Source organism: Ranitomeya imitator, chromosome 4, assembly GCF_032444005.1.
Source record: "Ranitomeya imitator isolate aRanImi1 chromosome 4, aRanImi1.pri, whole genome shotgun sequence".
Taxonomy (NCBI): domain Eukaryota; kingdom Metazoa; phylum Chordata; class Amphibia; order Anura; family Dendrobatidae; genus Ranitomeya; species Ranitomeya imitator.
This window is the reverse complement of record NC_091285.1, coordinates 361,386,424-361,411,585: the sequence shown is the minus strand read 5'-3', so window position 1 is coordinate 361,411,585 and position 25,162 is coordinate 361,386,424. Positions and strand designations below refer to the sequence as shown.

Below are 25,162 nucleotides of genomic sequence, written 5' to 3'. Positions count from 1 at the left end.
CCTTAAAGGAGCAGAGTAGTGCGCTGACCACCACCGCAGCGACAATGCACCAGCATGACGCATGGCCTGGTGCATCACAGTGTCCATGCTGCAAGACTCAGTCCCCATGACTCCAAACCGCGCCGCCCCACCAGCACAAAACCACAGCAACAATGGCCGCCACACAACACCAACATCAAATGAAAGGAGCGTTGAAACTCACCTTCACCAAGCTCTCCAGTGAGAGCAAAAATAGGCTGGACCCCTTTCTTTGCAGTCTCTTGCTAATTTAAAATCACCTGTGCCAAATACAATACATATCAGTCTTATGAACTGATAAGCATAATATGTACATTTGAACAGTAGGAACATGTTAACTTTGTTAAATGTTCAACACTTTCCATACAGTATCACATTAGATGTATTCTACAATTCAATAAAATTAAAATCCAAAAGAAACAAAACAGCTCCAACCTAACAGCATTAATAATTACTAGTTTTAAAAAATCTGACAAACAGGAGACAAGATGCAAAGAACCAAGAGTGTGTTATGTCAACCTTCCAACATGTCAGCATAATATTTAATTGGCTCAGCTTCAAACTCGCATACTACAATAATCTAGGTGATTGTGACAAGTACACTGGGAACCAACCTATAAAAAAAACCACTGTTCTGTTAATCACTGTCAAGCTACATAGGGAATTGTGGATGCATAAACAATAATAATGAGTAAAAACGAAACAACTGCCAATTATATTGACTACCTTTTATCTTCAGAATACAGGTTAATGTCTATAATATAGTAACACAGATATCCTTAATTTTAAATTCATTCACTGTGTGTAAAATGTTGAGGAAGCAAAAATTGAAGAAACTAATTTTTCTTTCACAAACACAAAAAGTACACAGAAAAAAAAACCTTTATTTGGAAAAAAGACCCCAATGGATTAAATATATCCGACTTAAATATTATTTATTATAATATAATAATACATTTTGGTTTATTTAGATTTCCCCACAACCACAGTGTAAAACATATATATATATATATATATATATATATATATATATATATATATATATATATATATATATATATATATATATATATATATATATATATAGACCAGATTATCTCAAATATCCTCTATTTTAATAACCTCCAGGACCATTTAAATACATATTTGTGAGTTATATCAGCAGATATTTTATAATCTTTACATTTAATGGATTTTGACTTTTGGATAATGCACATTTATCCATACAGACTAGGATAAAAGGCAAATCTGTAAGATATGTTTAAATAACATCTGTCAACAAAATGCTGTCAATTTATAATTATACATAACATTTTTAATAAATAATCCTGGAAAGTATTGTTAACAGAGTGCATATATTTCATAGTTAAAACTAGGTGTGGACCCTCATCAGTACAATGGTCCAATGACTGGTGCAACCATGGTGGTTAACCATTACTGAAAGCCCCCCAGCTATTAATAGTGCTTAAGGTACCTTCACACTCAGCGACGCTGCAGCGATACCGACAACGATGTCGATCACTGCAGCGTCGCTGTTTGGTCGCTGGAGAGCTGTCACTCAGACAGCTCTCCAGCGACCAACGATCCCAAGGTCCCCGGGTAACCAGGGTAAACATCGGGTTACTAAGCGCAGGGCCGCGCTTAGTAACCCGATGTTTACCCTGGTTACCAGCGTAAAAGTAAAAAAAACAAACACTACATACTTACTTTCAGCTGTCTGTCCCCGGCGCTCAGCTTCTCTGCACTCCTCCTGCACTGGCTGTGAGCACAGCGGCCGGAAAGCAGAGCGGTGACGTCACCGCTCTGCTTTCCGGCTGACCGACGCTCACAGCCAGTGCAGGAGGAGTGCAGAGAAGCAGAGCGCCGGGGACAGACAGCGGTAGGTAAGTATGTAGTGTTTGTTTTTTTTACTTTTACGCTGGTAACCAGGGTAAACATCGGGTTACTAAGCGCGGCCCTGCGCTTAGTAACCCGATGTTTACCCTGGTTACCAGTGAAGACATCGCTGGATCGGTGTCACACACGCCGATCCAGCGATGTCTGCAGGGAGTCCAGCGACGAAATAAAGTTCTGGACTTTCCTCAGCGACCAACGATCTCCCAGCAGGGGCCTGATCGTTGGTCGCTGTCACACAGAACGATATCCTTAACGATATCCTTAACGATATCGTTGCTACGTCACAAAAAGCAACGATATCGTTAACGATATCATTATGTGTGAAGGTACCTTAACACGGACAGGCTTCACGCAAGCCACGCTGTTTATCAGATCCCAGGGCTTGCCCTGTCGTGCAGCATTTAAATCCCTTACAGGGGCCACAGAATTAGCTGGTAATCGTTGGAGCAAGAAGAGTCATCACACATCATTATAATGCCAGGCACAAAGACAAAAAGCAAGTGAGTGGTCAAGATATAAGCCGAGGTCAGAAAGCAGGATAAATCATGAGACACAGCAGTAGAAAGAACTAGGGCTATGACCAGGTAAGTTGAACTTATTGACTAGCAGTGGAATTCAGAGGTTCAGGGGTTTAAATACAGACAGCCCCACCTAGAGCTCTGAGGAATGTGTAATCAAAACCAGACAACAATAAACCCCAGAGCTCCCTAATTTAGCAGCACCAAAAGTCCTAGAAATTATACAAGACCGTCCCTGTCACACATTGCCTGCAACAAAGGCAGGACACTTCCCAGTGGCTGAAGCGGAAACAGAGAGGATAGGAACCAGCACAGATGTTGCACTAACAAGCATTTAAAGGAACACTCATTCTCGATTATTGACCCATCTAAAAATATATGTGATCACCTGTCGAACAAGCAAAACAGTCAACGCCAACTATAAACAGATGTGCTGCCTGTATAATTATGCTGTATGGGGACAGAACAAATTAATTAACTTTATTATCGCACTTTTCCTATTAGTTTTTGCCATTCTGTGTAAACAGACCAGTAAACAACTGCTGATTGTCTTGTATACAGTGGATTGATGCTAGTTAATGGCCTATATAAGCCTATCAATAAGGACAATAAGGCTGGAACAACACAGATTTTTATGCTGTTTTAGTGTTGATAAGTACTTTGACGTACAGTGAAACCTTATTTAGACAACTAACTAGAAAAATATTAAAAAAGAGAATCTTGGTAAAAGTGTATTAAATGTACCATACATCCACAATACAGAAAATGATGACACTCCTGAAAACCATGTTATTATAGCAGACAGTACTGCATTATGACATTCCCTATTCTTGGAAGCATTGCACCGCCAATGTTTTACCTTGACTGTGCGTTTTCTGTAAATTGTGGGTAGTGGGGCTAGCCAAAGCTCATGAATATCGAGGACTACAAAGCAGAAGCTCTGTTAAAGAACTAGAACAGCCATAGCAGACCAAACTATTTTTTAACAAAACCACAGAAAGAAGCCCTGTACAACCACAATTTCTCTGTCCCTACTTTATGCTGCTCTTAGAAAGGGTAGGAAAAAACTGATTACAGATTAGCTTTAAGGGTTTTGTTAATATCTGGTAATTACAGTTAGGTCCAGAAATATTTGCAGAGTGACGGAATATTCATGATTTGGGCTCTGCATGCCACTATTTTTAATATGAAATGAAACAACTGAGATGCAATTGAAGTGTAGACTTTCAGGTTTAATTATTAGGGGTTGAACAAAAATATCCTGTGAAACGCTAAGCAATTTTAACTATTTTTCTACAAAGCCTCCTCATTTCATGAGCACAAAAGTAATTAGACAATTAACTTAGCCATAAATAAATATAAATGATAAATGCCACTGTCAGAGTTCCACCCACAATTGCTAGAGGTAAGATGCTAGATGACACACAGCCATCACCTGCTGAGCCAACTCTATACACCAGCTTCCGACTTGTGCAGTACGTGTATGGAGCATATCATGAAGGGTTTAAGCATGTGGAATGCATGCTCAATTGGGTTGAGATCTGGTGATTGATTCAGCCATTGCAGAATTTTGCTTTAAAACATTCTTGGGTTGCTTTTGCAGCCTGTTTTGGGCCATTGTCTATCTGTGCTATAAAGCACCTTCAAATCAATCTTGCTGTATTTGGTCGAATCTGAGCCTAAAGTATACCCCTGTACACTTCAAAATTCATCCGGCTGCTTCTGTCTTCAGTCATATCATCAATAAACACTAGTGAGTCCTTCCCATTTGAAGCCATGCATGCCCATGTAAAGGGAGGAAACTAGCCAGGCTTCCCTCATTTGTAACGAGTCCGGAACCATCGGATCTGTCACCTAAGTTACAGGGGGAGAGCTTGGAGTATCAGAATATTCACTGTGCTCGAGAGAAGGGGGTGTGGCTAAGGAGCCAGTTAATATGCGCGTAGAATTTCAAATATCTTAGGCGGGAACGCCGAGCGCGCGTGAGTCCTGTCAGGAAAGATCAGCTGTGAGGTGACAGGGAGGAGCGGAGCGGAGTCGCGGAAGAGAGGATGCGAGGACAGGAACCGACCGACGGGGTCCCGCTGACACACTGCTAACACCGCTGTCCCCTCTTACATCACGGTCCTTTATGAGACTGCTGAATCAGTCGATGACATTGACAAAACTGCCACGGCCGGCAGTAATAACTGTGATCGGCAAGGTCTGTGTATAAGATACAGGCGCAGATCGGTACGGCGCAGCGGACCAAGCTGGCGATTATAAACTGTGTCGGGACAGTGTCACAGGCCCCAGTAGTGTAAGGACTCGTTCCTCTGATGGAAGAAACAATTCCCCCTTCCTCCGTTGGGACCAGTGACCGTGCTAGAACCTCAGACTATCACCGCCATCATCAGGATCGAGAGAGGACACCGCCATCGCCAGGACCGCCAGAGGACACAACATCGTCAGGACCACAGGAAGACACCGTCAATGCCAGGAAAGTTCCCCATTTTCCACAGAACTGTGATAGATCACAGAAAGTGATGTAATCTAAATGGTCCCAGTCACAGACAGGAGCATATCCATGGCTGGTGCCCAAAGTGTTAAGTGTATAGTTTGCATAATTCTCCCCTGTTCGTTAAACCCCCCTATAAGTATTCTCTGTATTGGGGATAACTTTGTCCCCTTGTTTACATATCTCCACAGGCAGTAAGGGAGTAACTGCCTGTCAATTAAACCCCCTTGTTAACCCTTGGTCTGCCTTTTATCCGTACTGCATCCCGCAACATGCTTATACCCATGCCATTATACTGTCTCTACCATGTTTTACAGAGGATGTTGTGTGCTTTGGATTATGAGGTGTTTTCCATACTTTCTTCTTCCCAGCATTCTAGTACAGGTTGATTTTAGTTTCATCTATCCGTAGAATGCTTTTTCAGAACTGAGCTTGCTTCTTTAGATTTTTTTGGGCAATGTCTAATCTGTCTCTTCTATTTTGAAGGTTCATTAATGGTGTGCGCCTTGTGATGAACCCTCTGTATTTGCTATCATGAAGTCTGCTATTTATGGTAGACTTACTTACTGAAATGCCTACTTTCTGGAGGGTGTTTTTCACTTGGGTGTATGTTGTGAAGGGGATTTTTCTTTATCATGGAAATGATTCTGTGATCATCCATCAATACTGTCTTCTGTGGATGTTCAGGCCTTCTTGAGTTCCCAAGCTCACCAGCAAGCTTTTTATTTGCAGAATGTATCAAATGTTGATTTGGCTACTGCTACCATTTCTGCTACCTTTCTAATAGATTTGTTATTTTTTCAGCCTTATGATGGTCTATTTATCTTCCATTGAGAGCTACTTTGACTGCATGTTGAGGGTTCACAACAACAGCTACCAAATACAAATGCTTCACCTGGAATCAACTCCAGATCTTTTATTTGCTTAATTGATGATGAGCGAATAGCCCATATAGCCCATTACATAGCTTTTGAGATAACTGTCCAATTACTTTTGGCCATTTAAAAAGAGGCTGCTACATATTAAAGTGCTGTAATTCTTAACATCTTAATCTAATTAGGATGTGAATACTCTGAAATTAAAGCTGAGAGTCTGCACTTGATGCCATATCTACTATATAAAGCTGAATGTGTGTGTGTGTGTGTGTGTGTGTGTATGTGTGTATGTCCGGGATTGGCATCTGCACCGTCGCAGCTACAGCCACAAAATTTTGCACAGTCACACGTCTGGACCCCGAGAGCGTCATAGGCTATGTTGTGAGGCGAAATTTTAACCCCGCGCGTTCCAATTCACCAAACAATTTTGCCCCTATCTACATAATGGGGAAAAAAGTGAAAGGAAAAGTGTTGGAAGCGTCGCCGCTACAGAAACAAAATTTTGCACAGTCACACGTCTGGACCCTGAGAGCGTCATAGGCTATGTTGTGAGGTGAAATTTTAACTTCGCGCTTTCCAATTCACCAAACTATTTTTCCCCTATCTACATAATTGGGAAAAGTGAAAGGAAAAGTGTTGGAGGCAAATTGACAGCTGCCAGATGTGAACAAGGGGGACTTAAAGAATGAGAGCGATGGCGCAAAAGAGTATATACCGATCAGTTGCTAAGGTGGGGCCCCGACATGGGATACTCACCACACACGGGGATATGAACACACACACAAAATGCGCCACACACTACCACGTGCTTGAACACATATACCACCCTCAGCACACATTTCACCACACATACACCAACCTCGCCACATGAAAGTCGAAACACAAAAGTCGCCGCTCAAAACTCGCCACGCGCAAAACTCGCCACATGCAAAAACTAGGCTCACGCAAAACTCGCCACAAGTGCAAAACTCACCTCATGGAAAACTCGACACGCAAAACTTGCACACGCGGAAAAATTGCCACATGCACAAAATTTGCAACACATGCAAAAGTTGCCTCACACAAAACTTGCACATACTCAAAAGGCACCAGACATAAAACTCACCACGCGCAAAACTCGCTGCACACAACTTGCTGCACTAACCTGTCACATGCAACTCGACACACAAAAAGTTGCTAAACGCATGTTGCCACACAAAACTCATCTCACAAAAGTCGCTACATGCATGTCGCCACACACAACTCAACACGCACAACTTGACAAACGAAACTCGCCCTAAAACACACACAAGTCTGGTATTAGCCTTCAAAAATAAAAATCTGATTAATAAGCAGACAAACTACAAGAGCAACAAATGTACCATATAGGAAATACAGCAGCTGTCAGTCACATGACCTGTCTATTATGTGTATGTGTGAGCTAATATATACTGCCAGGGGGAGGGCTTCCTGTTGGCTGGGGATTTATCAGGCTGCCAATTTATCTTACAAATACTGAGGTAAAAATACTGAGCAAATAACGTGTTAACGAGGTCTAATACAGGAGATCACACAGGTATATACTATATACAGGGGAGATGACACACAGATATATACTATATACAGGAGAGATGACACACGGGTATATACTATATAGAGGAGGAGATGACATACAGGTACATAATATATACAGGAGGAGATGATATACAGGTATATACTATATACAGGAGGAGATGACACACAGGTATATACTATATACAGGAGCAGATTACCTACAGGTATATACTATATACAGGAGGAGGAGATGACACACAGATATATACTATATACAGGGGAGATGACACACAGGTATATACTATATACAGGAGGAGATGACATACAGGTATATACTATATATAGAAGGAGATGACATACAGGTATATACTATATATAGGAGGAGATGACATACACGTATATACTATATATAGGAGGAGATGACATACAGGTACATATATATACACAGGAGGAGATGACATACAGGTATATACTATATACAGGAGGAGATGACATACAGGTATATACTATATATAGAAGGAGATGACATACAGGTATATACTATATATAAGAGGAGATGACATACAGGTATATACTATATACAGGGGAGATGACACACAGCAGGTATATACTATATACAGGGGAGATGACATACAGGTATATACTATATACAGGAGATGACATACAGGTGTATAATATATATAAGGGAGATGACAAACATGTATATACTGAGGTGAAAATGAGAGGTGTGAGGTGAAAATGAAAAGGTGTGAGTACAAAATGAGAGGAGTGAGGGAAAATAGTGGAGTGATCAGAAAATGACAGATGTGAGGTCGAAATGACAAGTGTTGGGGGGAATGAGAGGAGTGAGGGAGAAAATGAGAGGTGTGAGGGAGAAAATGAGAGATGTGAGGGGGAAAATGAAAGATGCGATTGGGAAAATGAGAGGCGTGATGGGAAAATAAGAGACGTGAGGTGCTATAACTAACCACAGATATTTACTATGCCCAGGCAACGCCGGGCTCTTCAGCTAGTTGATTATATAACTGTATCTTGTATCTTGAATATGTTTTGGTAAACAGCTAAAAAGTCAAAACTTGTGTCACTATCCAAATATTTCTGGACCTCACTGTATACTAACTCGTTTTTATGTTAAAATGTCCTAATAATTTTTGCATTTGATCATGCATCAGGTACAGACATACCATTTGTGCAACTTGTGTAGCCTCACAGGGGCCCAAGAGGTAAGGGAGACCATTTTCTTTTCCAAAGCAAATAGAATTGCAAAGGGTCCATGTACTATTCTTGCACAGGGGCTTTATTCTGTGTCCACTCCTGTCACACATTATACATTGTTATGTTCAGACGTTATCTATGTGTGTTTTAATTCCTGTTCAGACAGTGCTTTACATAAATGCAACAAACCTTGACAGTAGCTCCTGGGAAAAAAAGCCAATTTCCAGTATCCATTGGATCAAGGTTATCTTCTAATATAACCTGCTTATGTGCAGAATTGATAATAAGTATGTTGTCCAGGGCCCAGCATGCTTCATACACATCTCCTGCCTGTGTGGGCTCTTGTGCCCATCGGAACCAAACATTTTCACCTTTGGCTTCATAAGGAAGATAGATAATGTGGATGATTGCACTGACATTTGAAGGAGCGCTGGAAGAAGACAATAAATGCATTATATATACATCCATATATATTACATTGGAATAGTTTTTGCCAGTTTTGTCTAGATTACAATTAAACAATTCTCAGCCAGTGATAAGTAAGATATAATTGTAACATTGTAAGACCACCTGAGAATATACAGAACTCAAACTGCAGAAGTGGATTGGCTAAGCAATGCTTGCATTTTCTTCTAAGAAGCTGTAGAGGTTGGAAATCATAGAGCTAGCTCAACTGATCAACGACTTTATAACTATCAAGTTCCTACAACATAACAAACTTGGATTCTATGACATGATTCTCTGCTACTCAAAAAAACCTGCAGCAGTTCTATGGATAAATTCTATAATGTGGTAGTATTGTTGAATGGTTTATTTTTTAAATACTTCAATGTCTGTATACAGAGACTGTAGAACAATAATGGATTTGTGATTTTAAACTGAATATCAGGTTAACATAGTGTGATAATAGTATCTCTGATTGATAGGTATTCATAGGAACACACCTGATTTTCTCTAGTAACATCCAGTTGGTAGCATTATTCTTGGCATAGGAAACAATAATGCCAGGATCAGAATAGCTGAATCGGCATAAGCCTGACCCTGTGAGATGAAACCATATTAAAGAATGTTATACTGTGACAAAGGGCATTAATTACTTCCTTAATAACCGCAAATGGCCAGTGACCCCAACTTGAAATGCTTATTTTTTATATGTTAAATTACAAAATCAATAATGAAATGACACGAGAGCTGTTGCTGAGAGTAACGAACAGATTTATCCATGCTTAAGATGCCAGGGTTGATATAAAAGTGATAAATCACAGCTGAGCTGTGTAACATATTTTAGATTTCCCTGGGGAGTATTGTGAATGATAAGCGTTCTGTAAGGATGTATATGTTACTGACATGTGACCTAAATATTACTGACAGTAAAATCAATACATTGTACTTCTTCATATTACTATAAAATATACCTACATCATTAAAACAGATTTAAAAATGATATGGCAAAATGTAAATACTTTTAAAAGGTTAAATGCAGAGAAACAACAAATGTTCTCTGTATGTGAAATATTAAGTTACACAGATTACATTATACAGTTGCTTAATAAGAAAGTAATTTGCATTCACTGATCTCAGTATAATTTAAAAATAATGCCATTTTTTAACCCCTTCATGACCCAGCCTATTTTGACCTTGCCGTTTTTTGCAATTTTGACCAGTGTCCCTTTATGAGGTAATAACTCAGGAACGCTTCAACGGATCCTAGCGGTTCTGAGATTGTTTTTTCGTGACATATTGGGCTTCATGTTAGTGGTAAATTTAGGTCAATAAATTCTGCGTTTATTTGTGATAAAAACGGAAATTTGGCGAAAATTTTGAAAATTTCGCAATTTTCACATTTTGAATTTTTATTCTGTTAAACCAGAGAGATATGTGACACAAAATAGTTAATAAATAACATTTCCCACATGTATAATTTACATCAGCACAATTTTGGAAACAAAATTTTTTTTTGTTAGGAAGTTATAAGGGTTAAAATTTCACCAGCGATTTGTCATTTTTACAACGAAATTTACAAAACCATTTTTTTTTAGGGACCACCTCACATTTGAAGTCAGTTTGAGGGGTCTATATGGCTGAAAATACCCAAAAGTGACACCATTCTAAAAACTGCACCCCTCAAGGTACTCAAAACCACATTCAAGAAGTTTATTAACCCTTCAGGTGCTTCACAGCAGCAGAAGCAACATGGAAGGAAAAAATGAACATTTAACTTTTTAGTCACAAAAATTATCTTTTAGCAACAATTTTTTTATTTTCCCAATGGTAAAAGGAGAAACTGAACCACGAAAGTTGTTGTCCAATTTGTCCTGAGTACGCTGATACCTCATATGTGGGGGTAAACCACTGTTTGGGCGCACGGCAGGGCTTGGAAGGGAAGGAGCGCCATTTGATTTTTTGAATCAAAAATTGGCTCCACTCTTTAGCGGACACCATGTCACGTTTGGAGAGCCCCCATGTGCCTAAAAATTGGAGCTCCCCCACAAGTGACCCCATTTTGGAAACTAGACGCCCCAAGGAACTTATCTAGATGTATAGTGAGCACTTTGAACCCCCAGGTGCTTCACAAATTGATCCGTAAAAATGAAAAAGTACTTTTTTTTCACAAAAAAATTCTTTTAGCCTCAATTTTTTCATTTTCACATGGGCAACAGGATAAAATGGATCCTAAAATGTGTTGGGCAATTTCTCCTGAGTACACCAATACCTCACATGTGGGGGTAAACCACTGTTTGGGCACATGGTAAGGCTCGGAAGGGAAGGAGCGCCATTTGACTTTTTGAATGAAAAATTATTTCCATCGTTAGCGGACACCATGTCGCGTTTGGATAGCTCCTGTGTGCCTAAACATTGGCGCTCCCCCACAAGTGACCCCATTTTGGAAACTAGACCCCCCAAGGAACTTATCTAGATGCATATTGAGCACTTTAAACCCTCAGGTGCTTCACAAATTGATCTGTAAAAATGAAAAAGTACTTTTTTTTTCACAAAAAAATTCTTTTTGCCTCAATTTTTTCATTTTCACATGGGCAGTAGGATAAAATGGATCATAAAATTTGTTGGGCAATTTCTCCCGAGTACGTCGATACCTCATATGTGGGGGTAAACCACTGTTTGGGCACTCGGCAGGGCTCGGAAGGGATGGCGCGCCATTTGACTTTTTGAATGGAAAATTAGCTCCAATTGTTAGCGGACACCATGTCGCGTTTGGAGAGCCCCTGTGTGCCTAAACATTGGAGCTCCCCCACAATTGACCCCATTTTGGAAACTAGACCCCCCAAGGAACTTATCTAGATGCATATTGAGCACTTTAAACCCCCAGGTGCTTCACAGAAGTTTATAACGCAGAGCCATGAAAATAAAAAATAATTTTTCTTTCCTCAAAAATGATTTTTTAGCCTGGAGTTTCCTATTTTGCCAAGGATAATAGGAGAAACTGGACCCCAAATATTGTTGTCCAGTTTGTCCTGAGTACGCTGATACCCCATATGTGAGGGTAAACCACTGTTTGGACGCACGGCAGGGCTCGGAAGGGATGGCACGCCATTTGGCTTTTTAAATGGAAAATTAGCTCCAATCATTAGCGGACACCATGTCACGTTTGGAGAGCCCCTGTGTGCCTAAACATTGGAGATCCCCCAGAAATGACACCATTTTGGAAACTAGACCCCCAAAGGAACTAATCTAGATGTGTGGTGAGGACTTTGAACCCCCAAGTGCTTCACAGAAGTTTATAACGCAGAGCCATGAAAAAAAAAAAAAATTATTTTCTCAAAAATGATCTTTTAGCCTGCAATTTTTTATTTTCCCAAGGGTAACAGGAGAAATTTGACCCCAAAAGTTGTTGTCCAGTTTCTCCTGAGTACGCTGATACCCCATATGTGGGGGTAAATCACTGTTTGGGCACATGCCGGGGCTCGGAAGTGAAGTAGTGACGTTTTGAAATGCAGACTTTGATGGAATGCTCTGTGGGCGTCACGTTGCGTTTGCAGAGCCCCTGATGTGGCTTAACAGTAGAAACCCCCCACAAGTGACCCAATTTTGGAAACTAGACCCCCAAAGGAACTTATCTAGATGTGTGGTGAGCACTTTGAACCCCCAAGTGCTTCATAGAAGTTTATAATGCAGAGCCGTGAAAATAATAAATACGTTTTCTTTCCTCAAAAATAATTATTTAGCCCAGAATTTTTTATTTTCCCAAGGGTTACAGAAGAAATTGGACCCCAAAAGATGTTGTCCAGTTTCTCCTGAGTACGCCGATACCCCATATGTGGGGGTAAACCACTGTTTGGGCACATGCCGAGGCTCGGAAGTGAAGTAGTGACGTTTTGAAATGCAGACTTTGATGGAATGCTCTGTGTGCGTCACGTTGCGTTTGCAGAGCCCCTGATGTGGCTTAACAGTAGAAACCCCCCACAAGTGACCCCATTTTGGAAACTAGACCCCCAAAGGAACTTATCTAGATGTGTGGTGAGCACTTTGAACCCCCAAGTGCTTCATAGAAGTTTATAATGCAGAGCCGTGAAAATAATAAATACGTTTTCTTTCCTCAAAAATAATTATTTAGCCCAGAATTTTTTATTTTCCCAAGGGTTACAGGAGAAATTGGACCCCAAAAGTTGTTGTCCAGTTTCTCCTGAGTACGCTGATACCCCATGAGTGGGGGTAAACCACTGTTTGGGCACACGTCGGGGCTCAGAAGGGAAGTAGTGACTTTTGAAATGCAGACTTTGATGGAATGGTCTGCGGGTGTCACGTTGCGTTTGCAGAGCCCCTGGTGTGCCTAAACAGTAGAAACCCCCACAAGTGACCCCATTTTAGAAACTAGACCCCCCAAGGAACTTATCTAGATATGTGGTGAGCACTTTGAACCCCCGAGTGCTTCACAGACGTTTACAACGCAGAGCCGTGAAAATAAAAAAATCATTTTTCTTTCCTCAAAAATTATGTTTTAGCAAGCATTTTTTTAGATTCACAAGGGTAACAGGAGAAATTGGACCCCAGTAATTGTTGCGCAGTTTGTCCTGAGTATGCTGGTACCCCATATATGGGGGTAAACCACTGTTTGGGCACACGTCAGGGCTCGGAAGTGAGGGAGCACCATTTGACTTTTTGAATACGAGATTGGCTGGAATCAATGGTGGCGCCATGTTGCGTTTGGAGACCCCTGATGTGCCTAAACAGTGGTAACCCCTCAATTCTAACTCCAACACTAACCCCCCCACACCTCTAACCCTAATCCCAACTGTAGCCATAACCCTAATCACAACCCTAACCACAACCCTAATTCCAACCCTAACCCTAAGGCTATGTGCCCACGTTGCGGATTCGTGTGAGATATTTCCGCACCATTTTTGAAAAATCCGCGGGTAAAAGGCACTGCGTTTTACCTGCGGATTTTCCGCGGATTTCCAGTGTTTTTTGTGCGGATTTCACCTGCGGATTCCTATTGAGGAACAGGTGTAAAACGCTGCGGAATCCGCACAAAGAATTGACATGCTGCGGAAAATACAACGCAGCGTTTCCACGCGGTATTTTCCGCACCATGGGCACAGCGGATTTGGTTTTTCATATGTTTGCATGGTACTGTAAACCTGATGGAACACTGCTGCGAATCCGCAGCGGCCAATCCGCTGCAGATCCGCAGCAAAATCCGCACCGTGTGCACATAGCCTAATTCTAAAGGTATGTGCACACGCTGCGGAAAACGCTGCAGATCCGCAGCAGTTTCCCATGAGTTTACAGTTCAATGTAAACCTACGGGAAACAAAAATCGCTGTACACATGCTGCGGAAAAACTGCACGGAAACGCAGCGGTTTACATTCCGCAGCATGTCACTTTGTGCGGATTCCGCAGCGGTTTTACAACTGCTCCAATAGAAAATCGCAGTTGTAAAACCGCAGTGAAATGCGCAGAAAAAAACGCGGTAAATCCGCCATAAATCCGCAGCGGTTTAGCACTGCGGATTTATCAAATCCGCAGCAGAAAAATCCGCAGAGGAACAGAATACGTGTGCACATACCGAAACCCTAACCCTACCCCTAACCCTACCCCTAACCCTAACCCTAACCCTACCCCTACCCCTAACCCTACCCCTAACCCTACCCCAACATTAGTGGAAAAAAAAAATTTCTTTATTTTTTTATTGTCCCTACCTATGGGGGTGACAAAGGGGGGGGTCATTTATTATTTTTTTATTTTGATCACTGAGATATAATCTATCTCAGTGATCAAAATGCACTTTGGAACGAATCTGCCGGCCGGCAGATTCGGCGGGCGCACTGCGCATGCGCCCGCCATTTTGGAAGATGGCGGCGCCCAGGGAGAAGATGGACGGGACCCCGGCTGGATCGGTAAGTATGATGGGGTGGGGGGGACCACGGTGGGGGGGATCGGAGCACGGGGGGGGAATCGGAGCGCAGGAGGGGTGGAACGGAGCACGGGGGGCGTGGAACGGAGCACGGGGGGGCTGGAATGGAGCACGGGGGGGTGGAACAGAGCACCGGGGGGGGTGGATCGGAGTGCAGGGGGGGTGATTGGAGCACGGGGGGGTGATTGGAGCACGGGGGGAGCGGACAAAAGCACGGGGGGGAGCGGAGCACTGGACGGAGGGGAGCCGGAGCAGAGGACCGGCCAGATCGGGGGGCTGGGGGGGCGATCGGTGGGGTGGGGTGGGGGCACATTAGTATTGCCAGCCATGGCCGATGATATTGCAGCATCGGCCATGGCTGGATTGTAATATTTCACCCGTTATAATAGGTGAAATATTACAAATCGCTCTGATTGGCAGTTTCACTTTCAACAGCCAATCAGAGCGATCGTAGCCACGAGGGGGTGAAGCCACCCCCCCTGGGCTAAACTACCACTCCCTCTGTCCCTGCAGATCGGGTGAAATGGGAGTTAACCCTTTCACCCGGCCTGCAGGGACGCGATCTTTCCATGACGCCACATAGGCGTCATGGGTCGGATTGGCACCGACTTTCATGACGCCTACGTGGCGTCAAAGGTCGGGAAGGGGTTAAAAGATATTCACATTTAGTTTCACTAGATGGTGCCTTACCGAAATATTAGTCATAGATCACATTGGTATACGGCAGATGTTTGCATTATTATGTTCAGAGTTTAGCAGGACTACTGAATTTCTCAAGGTCAGAAAAGCACTGTTATAAACAAGCAGTAGTTTATCAAGACGTAAATGATAACATAATGCTTTTCAAATGTACTTTTCTTAAGCTGAACAGAAATGCTAAATCAAATTTTTTGGTTGTATCAAAAATGCTAATTTTAGTAACAAGCAATTTGATTTTCTGGAGACCAAGACAGTACCATGAGAGAGAGGATTCACCTCCCAGGACAGAAAACTCATAGGTATAAAAATGCAGGGCCTCCTACTCCCCTCAGTGGATTAAACAGACAAGAGGCTGCCCTCCTGCGGTGTTGAGCAAAAATATTAGTAGCAAAAATAAACACCTTCACGAACAGAAGTTACATTTTTTTATTTGCAGACCCCTGTGATTAAACATCCATATCCCAGAGGAAACATAAAGGGAGGGAATTTGAAAGGTGCTGTCATGTATGGTCTCAGAAAAATCAATCACTGGTTTAGTGTAATTGTTATTTTCCATTGCCCATGAGAGCACCACAAGAGATCTTAGAAGAGGCTTCAGAAGAGTGGGACCTACAGTATATGCCCAAAAGACAGATCTGAGAAAAAGGATATATTCAGCTGATAGTGTCTAAAAAGGGAGAAGAGGAGGACCATGGCAATACTAGAAATAGGTTTTATGAAGGCATTGGCTCTCTCAGCCCAAGTAGATGTAGCTATGTAAGAATAGGTCTTGAGAATTCCTAGAACTGAATAAGATATAGAATCATAAGCAAGGATAATAGCTGATCTAGTCAATTTGGCCAGGGAACATTTATTAGCCATCTTGCCTATATTCTTCCAAATTGGATAAAAAGAGAACTATCTACCTTATACTCGGCAGAGGCAACAAATAACCTTATGACACATTAACATCTAAAAAATTAAATTTTCTTTGTCAGATTTGTTATTGCTGTAGAAATAGGACAGAATAATCTCTTGAGACCTATGATATTTTCGGATACATTAGGGGGAAATGTTGGATCAGGTTCAATGATGATTCTGTCTTCCAGGGAGGGTTTATAGAGATAGCCTGCAAGTCTTCTGGCAGAGGAAATGGCAACCAAGAAAATACATTTCAGCGTGAAAAGCTTATTAGATAGACTGTGAATTGGTTCAAAGGTGGCTTATTAAAATCATTCAAAACTAGATTTAGATCCCATGGGCGGAATTTTAAATTTGAATCTGGAAAGGATCTGGGAACAGCTTTAAAAAAAACCACAAAATCCAAGTATGGCCAGCAATCTTGGACTGAAAGAGCTAAAAGCAGAAATCTGTACCTTTAGTGTAGAAATGACCCGATGATGTAGCGGTCTTGCGAGACCACTATGTCATCAGAGGTCATTGCTCGCAAGGCATTACTGGGAACAGGAGCTGCTGGCAGCATCGCGAGCATCGGGAAAGCCGCGGGAAGGCTGCGGGAATGCCAGACGGTAAGAATATCACGATTTTTTAATTTTTTAATTATTTTTAACCTGGGCTGTGTTGTGCATGCGTTTTTGCAGCGGAAAAACTCAGCGAAGACGCATACACAACGTGTGCACATAGCCTCGACAGATCCACCAAAAAAACTGACCCAGTGCACCCGTTTCTTACTATCTGCACAGGATCCGTCTTTTCAACATTTTGACGGATTGTGACTGATTATAAAAAATGGAAGTGTGAAAGAGGCCTTAAACAACAGAATATAACTCTAAGTAAATCAAAATTCTGTGAAATCAAACTGTCCACTTAGGAAGCAACACTGTTTGACAATCAATTTCACATGCTGTTGTACAAATGGAAAAGACAACAGATGGAAATTATTGGCAATTATCAAGACACACTCAATAAAGGAGTGTGGGGACCACAGACCACATCTCATTACCAATGCTTTCTGGCTGATGTTTTGGTCACTTTTGAATCTTGGTTGTGCTTTCACACTCGTGGTAGCATGAGACAGACTCTACAACCCACACAAGTGGCTCAGGTAGTGCAGGTCATACAGGATGGCACATCAATGCGAGCTGTGGCAAGAAGGTTTGCTGTGTCTGTCAGCGTAGTGTCAAAAGGCTGTAGGTGCTACCAGGAGACAGGCCAGTACACCAAGATATGTGGAGGAGGCCATAGGAGGGCAACAACCCAGCAGCAGGACTGCTACCTTAGCCTTTGTGCAAGGAGAAACAGAAGAAGCACTGCCAGAGCCCTGCAAAATGACCTCCAGCAGGCCACAAATGTAAATGTGTCTGCACAAATGGATAGAAACCGACTCCATGAGGATGGTCTGAGTGCCTGACGTCCACACATGGGGGTTGTGCTCACAGCCCATTACCGTGCAGGACACTTGACATTTGCCATCGAACACCAGGATTGGCAAATTTGCCACTCGCGCCCTGTCGTCTTCACAGATGAAATCAGGTTCACACTGAGCAAATGTGACAGATGTGACAGAGTCTGGAGATGCCATGGAGAGCGATCTGCTGCCTGCAACATCCTTCAGCATGACCGGTTTGGCAGTGGGTCAGTAATGGTGTGGGGTGGCATTGCTTTGGAGGGCCGCACAGCCAGAGGTAACCTGACTGCCATTAGGTACCGATATGAGATCCTCACACCCCTTGTGAGATCATATGCTGGTGCGGTTGGCCCTGGGTTCCTTTTAATGCAGGACAATGCCAGACCTCATGTGGCTGGAGTGTGTCAGCAGTTCCTGCAAGACGAAGGAATTGAAGCTATGGACTGGCCCACCCATTCCCCAGACCTGAATCCGATTGAACTCATCTGAGACATTATGTCTCGCTCCATCCACCAACGTCACGTTGCACCACAGACTGTCCAGGATTTGGTGAATGCTTTAGTCCAGGTCTGGGAAGAGATACCTCAGGAGACCATCTGCCGCCTCTTCAGGAGCATGCCCAGGCATTGTAAGGAGGTCATGCAGGCACGTGGAGGCCACACACACTACTGAGCATTATTTCCTTGTCTTGAGGCATTTCCACTGAAGTTGGATCAGCCTGTAACTTTATTTTCCACTTTGATTTTAAGCATCATTCCAACTCCAGACCTCCATGGGACATTAGTTGAGTTTTACATTGATAATTTTTAGGTTTTATTGTTCTCAACACATTACACTATGTAATGAATAAAGATTTACAACTGGAATATTTCATTCAGTGATATCTAGGATGTGGGATTTTAGTGTTCTCTTTATTTTTTTTAACAATGTAGCTTCTGCCTACGGCGTGAGTAGCTGACCCTTTATCCTTGATTAGTCCTGCTGCTTGCTTTCTGAACTCGTGTCTGTTTATCCCCTCTTCCCTTTCTGACTCTGTGTTCCCCTTTTATGCACTGACTCTCTGGTTATTTGACTCGGCTTGGACCGTGACTGGTTGTTTTGTCTCTTGTCCCTGGCATATCTGCTCCTGACTGGTACTGACCCATTTGGCTTGTTATTGACTCTGTGTTTGCTTATTCCCTTTGTACTGCGCTACAGTCTTATATTGACCCAGCTTGTTTTGACTATTCTGCTACCACCTGGTGGTGTCCCTGCTGCTGCATTGCAGGTCTGGTCTTGCTGTGTGCAGTCCTCCCTCCACTCTATTGCCACCTAGTGGAGCTTGCAATTACCTGTACTGCAGCGGCGTGACAGTCACATTTAGCTTCTATTTGGATCTTGTGCCTCCTAGTAATATAAATATGCTACCACAGTGGTGTAAGTTCCAAAGAGACTTATGTGGACTAAGTATATCAATGTTCAGGAGGATGAAGTTTGACATTCATGCTTTTTTAGAATCACAGACTGAAGAGTTCTTGAATGATTCTGTGCCCATTGAATTGATAAGCTCCGCGCTTTTTAAGGTTCAGAGAACTGATATTGCCATGTTCACAGATACTCGAGGTCTGGCAATAAAGTTATTTATCATTACAGAAAATCTCTGAATTTTCTCCTGAGGAAGTAGATGTTTCATAATATGACCCCTAGGAACTTCTGAGGTTGAAGAGGGATCAGACAAGATTTCTGATAATATATAATGCAGCCTAAACAAGAAAGAATGTTTATCACTTGATTCACATACATTCAGCATTTCTCTTGCTGGAGAAACAATCAGGAAGTTGGGAAGAAAAAGAATGTTTTTTCTCTGACATGGAATGCAACTTCTGACAATCTTGTAGAAAATACGTACCGTAATATCCCAGAAGATAAGGTATTTACATTTTTAATTTCTTCTAATACAGCTGTTTGTTTACATGTTTCAGATTTCAATTATTTTCTGTTCCCTATTTGGCTTTATTATCATGAACAAGGAGTAGTAAAAACTCAAAAAAAGAAGAGAATGTCCAGCTTCACTGAATCCGTAAAAAAGAGTTTTCTTTATTCACAAACTTTAAGCATAGAGGATACAGACTTCAGCACGAACCATATGGGTAAGAATCTCAACGCGTTTCTGGAGACTAAGCTCCCTTAACCCCTTAGCGACCGCCGATATGCCTTTTAACGGCGGCCGCTAAGGGTACTTAAACCACAGCGCCGTTAATTAACGGCGCTGTGGAAAAAGTCCATAGCGCCCCCCAGAGGCCGATTTTCTCCGGGGTCTCGGCTGCCGAGGGTAGCCGAGACCCCAGAGAACATGATTCGTGGGGTTTTTAACCCACCCCGCATTTGCGATCGCCGGTAATTAACCGTTTACCGGCGATCGCAAAAAAAAAAAAAAAAAAAAAGTGATCTCTTTTTAATTTCTCTGTCCTCCGATGTGATCGCACATCGGAGGACAGAGAAAAGGGGTCCCAGGTGGCCCCCCAATACTCACCTAGCTCCCCCGATGCTCCTCGTGTCTCCCGGTGGGCGCCGCCATCTTCAAAATGGCGGGCGCATGCGCAGTGCGCCCGCCGGCCGGCACCGGGAGAATCTTTGGGGTCTCGGCTGCCGGGGGTAGCCGAGACCCCAAAGAGCACGATCGGGGTCGGTATTACCGACCCCTGTTTTGCGATCGCCGGTAATTAACTGTTTACCGGCGACCGCAAAAAAAAAAAAAAAAAAGTAAAGTGTAATTCTCTGTCCTCTGATGTGATCGCACATCAGAGGACAGAGAAATAGGGGGATTCGGGGACCCTAGCATACTCACCTAGGTCCCTGGATCCTCTTGCTGCTCCTCCTGGCCGCCGGCAGCAGAACATGGCGGACGCATGCCCAGTGCGCCCGCCATCTGTCTCCATCTGCCGGCCGGCAGGAGAACAGCAGTTGGGGCTAAAATTAGGGTTAGGGGTAGGGTTAGGGTTAGGGGTAGGGTTAGGGGTAGGGTTAGGGGTAGGGGTAGGGGTAGGGTTAGGGTTAGGGGTAGGGTTAGGGTTAGGGGTAGGGGAAGGGTTAGGGGTAGGGTTAGGGGTAGGGTTAGGGGTAGGGCTAGGGCTAGGGTTGGGGCTAAATTTAGGGTTAGGGTTGGGGCTAAATTTAGGGTTAGGGTTGGGGCTAAATTTAGGGTTAGGGTTGGGGCTAAACTTAGGGTTAGGCTTCTTTCACACTTACGTCGGTACGGGGCCGTCGCAATGCGTCGGCCCGACATACCGACGCACGTTGTGAAAATTGTGCACAATGTGGGCAGCAGCTGTAGTTTTTCAACACATCCGCTGCCCAATCTATGTCCTGGGGAGGAGGGGGCGGAGTTACGGCCACGCATGCGCGGTCAGAAATGGCAGATGCGACGTACAAAAAAACGTTTCATTGAACGTTTTTTTGTGCCGACGCTCCGCCAAAACACAACTGATCCAGTGCACGACGGACGCGACGTGTGGCTATCCGTCACGATCCGTCGGCAATACAAGTCTATGGGCAAAAAACGCATCCTGCGGGCACATTTGCAGGATCCGTTTCTTGTCCAAAACGACGGATTGCGACGGAATGCCAAACGACGCAAGTGTGAAAGTAGCCTTAGGGTTAGGGTTGGGGCTAAAGTTAGGGCTAGGGTTGGGGCTAAAGTTAGGGTTAGAGCTGGGATTAGGGTTAGGGTTTGGATTAGGGTTGGTATTAGGGTTAGGGTTGGCATTAGGGTTACGCTTGGGATTAGGGTTAGGTTAGGGTTAAGGTTAAGGTTGTGATTAGGGGTGTATTGGGATTAGGGTTAGGTTTGAGGTTAGGGTTGAGATTAGGATTAGGGGTGTGTTGGATTTAGGGTTTTGATTAGGGTTATGGTTAGGGTTGACATTAGGGTTGTTTTGGGGTAAGGGTTGTGATTATGGTTAGGGTTAGTGATTAGGATTATGGATGAGGTTGGGATTAGGGTTAGGGGTGTGTTGGGGTTAGGGTTGGAGCTGGAATTGGGGGGTTTCCACTGTTTAGGTACATCAGGGGGTCTCCAAACACGACAGCCAATTTTGCGCTTAAAAAGTCAAATGGTGCTCCCTCCCTTCTGAGCTCTGCCGTGCGCCCAAACAGTGGGTTACCCCCACATATGGGGCATCAGCGTACTCGGGATAAATTGGACAACAACTTCTGGGGTCCAATTTCTCTTGTTACCCTTGTGAAAATAAAAACTTGGGGGCTACAATATTTTTTTTGTGGAAAAAAAATATTTTTTATTTTCACGACTCTGCATTCTAAACTTCTGTGAAGCACTTGGGCATTCAAAGTTCTCACCACACATCTAGATAAGTTCCTTGGGGGGTCTAGTTTCCAAAATGGGGTCACTTGTGGAGGGTTTCTACTGGTTAGGTACATCAGGGGCTCTGCAAACGCAACATAATACCCGCAGACCATTCTATCAAAGTCTGCATTCCAAAACGGCGCTCCTTCCTTCCGAGCTCTGCCGTGCGCCCAAACAGTGGTTTACCCCCACATATGGGGTACCAGCATACTCAGGACAAATTGGACAACAACTTTTGGGGTCCAATTTCTCTTGTTACCCTTGTGAAAATAAAAATTTGGTGGCTAAAAAATCTTTTTTGTGGAAAAAAAAAATATTTTTTATTTTCACGGCTCTGCATTATAAACTTCTGTGAAGCACTTGGGCATTCAAGGTTCTCACCACACATCTAGATAAGTTCCATGGGGGGTCTAGTTTCCAAAATGGGGTCACTTGTGGGGGATTTCTACTGTTTAGGCACATCAGGGGCTCTCCAAACGCGACATGGCGTCCGATCTCAATTCCAGCCAATTCTACATTGAAAAAGTAAAACGGCACTCTTTCTCTTCCAAGCTCTGCGGTGCGCCCAAACAGTGGTTTACCCCCACATATTGGGTATCGACGTACTCAGGAGAAATTGCACAACAACTTTAGTGGTCTAATTTCTCCTGTTACCCTTGTGAAAATAAAAATTTGTGGGCAAAAAGATCATTTTTGTGTAAACAAAAGCGATTTTTTATTTTCACGGCTCTACGTTATAAACTTCTGTGAAGCACTTGGGGGTTCAAAGTGCTCACCACACATCTAGATAAGTTCCTTAAGGGGTCTAGTTTCCAAAATGGTGTCACTTGTGGGGAGTTTCCACTGTTTAGGTACATCAGGGGCTCTCTAAATGTGACATGGTGTCCGATCTCAATTCCAGCCAATTCTGCATTGAAAAAGTCAAACGGCGCTCCTTCACTTCTAAGTTCTGCGGTGCGCCCTAACAGTGGTTTACCCCCACATATGGGGTATTTGCGTATTCAGGAGAAATTGCATAACAAAATTTATGGTTACATTTCTGTTTTTACACTTGTGAAAATAAAAAAAATGGTTCTGAATTAAGATGTTTGCAAAAAAAAGTTAAATGTTCATTTTTTCCTTCCACATTGTTTCAGTTCCTGTGAAGCACGTAAAGGGTTAATAAACTTCTTGAATGTGGTTTTGAGAACCTTGAGGGGTGTAGTTTTTAGAATGGTGTCACACTTCATTATTTTCTATCATATAGACCCCTCAAAATGACTTCAAATGTGATGTGGTCCCTAAAAAAAAATGGTGTTGTAAAAATGAGAAATTGCTGGTCAACTTTTAACCCTTATAACTCCCTAACAAAAAAAAATTTTGTTTCCAAAATTGTGCTGATGTAAAGTAGACATGTGGGAAATGTTATTTATTAACTATTTTTCATGACATATCTCTCTGATTTAAGGGCATAAAAATACAAAGTTTGAAAATTGCAAAATTTTAAAAATTTTCGCCATATTTCCGTTTTTTTCATAAATAATCGCAAGTAATATCGAAGAAATGTTACCACTAACATGAAGTACAATATGTCACGAAAAAACAATCTCAGAATCAGCGGGATCCGTTGAAGCGTTCCAGAGTTATAACCTCATAAAGTGACAGTGGTCAGAATTGCAAAAATTGGCCTGGTCATTAAGTACCAAATTGGCTCTGTCACTAAGGGGTTAATCATGACATTGTGGTTCGTGTTGAAGTCTGTATCCTCTATGCTTAAAGTTTGTGAATAAAGAAAACTCTTTTTTACGGATTCAGTGAAGCTGGACATTCTCTTCTTTTTTTGGACTTTATACGCCTGGACACAGCGGGTCCATGCTCCTGAAGTTTGGCTTATGCATCACGGGTGAGCTGGCTTATATTTCTTCTTTCCAAGTAGTAAAAACTGCCTACACATGATGTGGGACAAGGCACCAAAACAGCTTCATATTTATTATTTTTAATGCCAAGGTGATGATTTCATGTATCATGTCCAATCTCAAATTGATCCACACCATGCAATATGATTTCTGAAAATTGGATTGTCAGTGTTACTTTTTCGTTAGTTGGAATTATGTTGTATTATTTTTATAAGTCCATTTACATTATGATTACAGAAGTGTGGGAAATGAAGACATTTGGATTTATGTACATCTTTTGCCTATGTCCCTGAGTGCAAACAAAGGACTTTACCATGAGAATTCACTAAGGATTGGACTTTTTCCCCTCCTTTTTATATGTTTATGCATGTTTCGTGTATGTCCTTCATTTCATCATTTTTGTAACCATTAGGCAATGTACATGTGCATAATAATTAATACTTTCACCTGACTTGAACCCCAAAGAAAATCTTTGGGTTTGCTTGCTGCCTACTTCAAAGCCCACCAAAGAATATTAATAAACTGGATGGAGGCCATTGCCCATGAGGCATGGTCTAAGATTAATCGTGAGATACCATTAGGTAGTCATCTGATTGGCTCTTAATTTATTCTGCAGCAGGAAAATGACCCCAATCATACAGCCAATGTTATTAAGAACTATCCTCAGCGTAAAGAAGAGCAATGAGTCCTAGGAGTCATTATATGGCCCTCACAGGTCATCTAGTCTCTATGGAATTACATGGAGAGAAAGAAGGAGTTGTGCAGGCCTACATCCAAAGAACATTTGTATTTAGTTCTCCAAGATGCTTGGACCAACGTCACTGCCAAATTCCTTCAAAAACTGTGTTCAAGTGTACCTAGAAAAGTTGATTATTTGATGTTATTTTCAAGGCAAAGGATGGTCACACCAGACATTGATTTGATATCAATTTCTCTTTACTTCATTCACG

At 42.5% G+C, this 25,162-nt stretch overlaps 1 protein-coding gene across 4 annotated transcripts in view; it reads right to left on the bottom strand.

Annotated features, from left to right (window-relative positions):
* The window catches only part of RELN (reelin), a 1,116,896-nt gene that overhangs the window by 473,541 nt on the left and 618,193 nt on the right, over positions 1–25,162 (bottom strand). For all 4 annotated transcript variants that reach the window (XM_069765109.1, XM_069765110.1, XM_069765107.1 and 1 more), the window contains exons 9-10: positions 9,497–9,593; positions 8,742–8,982 (exon numbers count right to left, since the gene is read on the bottom strand). In XM_069765109.1, the coding sequence (XP_069621210.1) occupies positions 8,742–8,982; positions 9,497–9,593 (338 nt within the window). The remainder of the gene's footprint in view (positions 1–8,741; positions 8,983–9,496; positions 9,594–25,162) is intronic.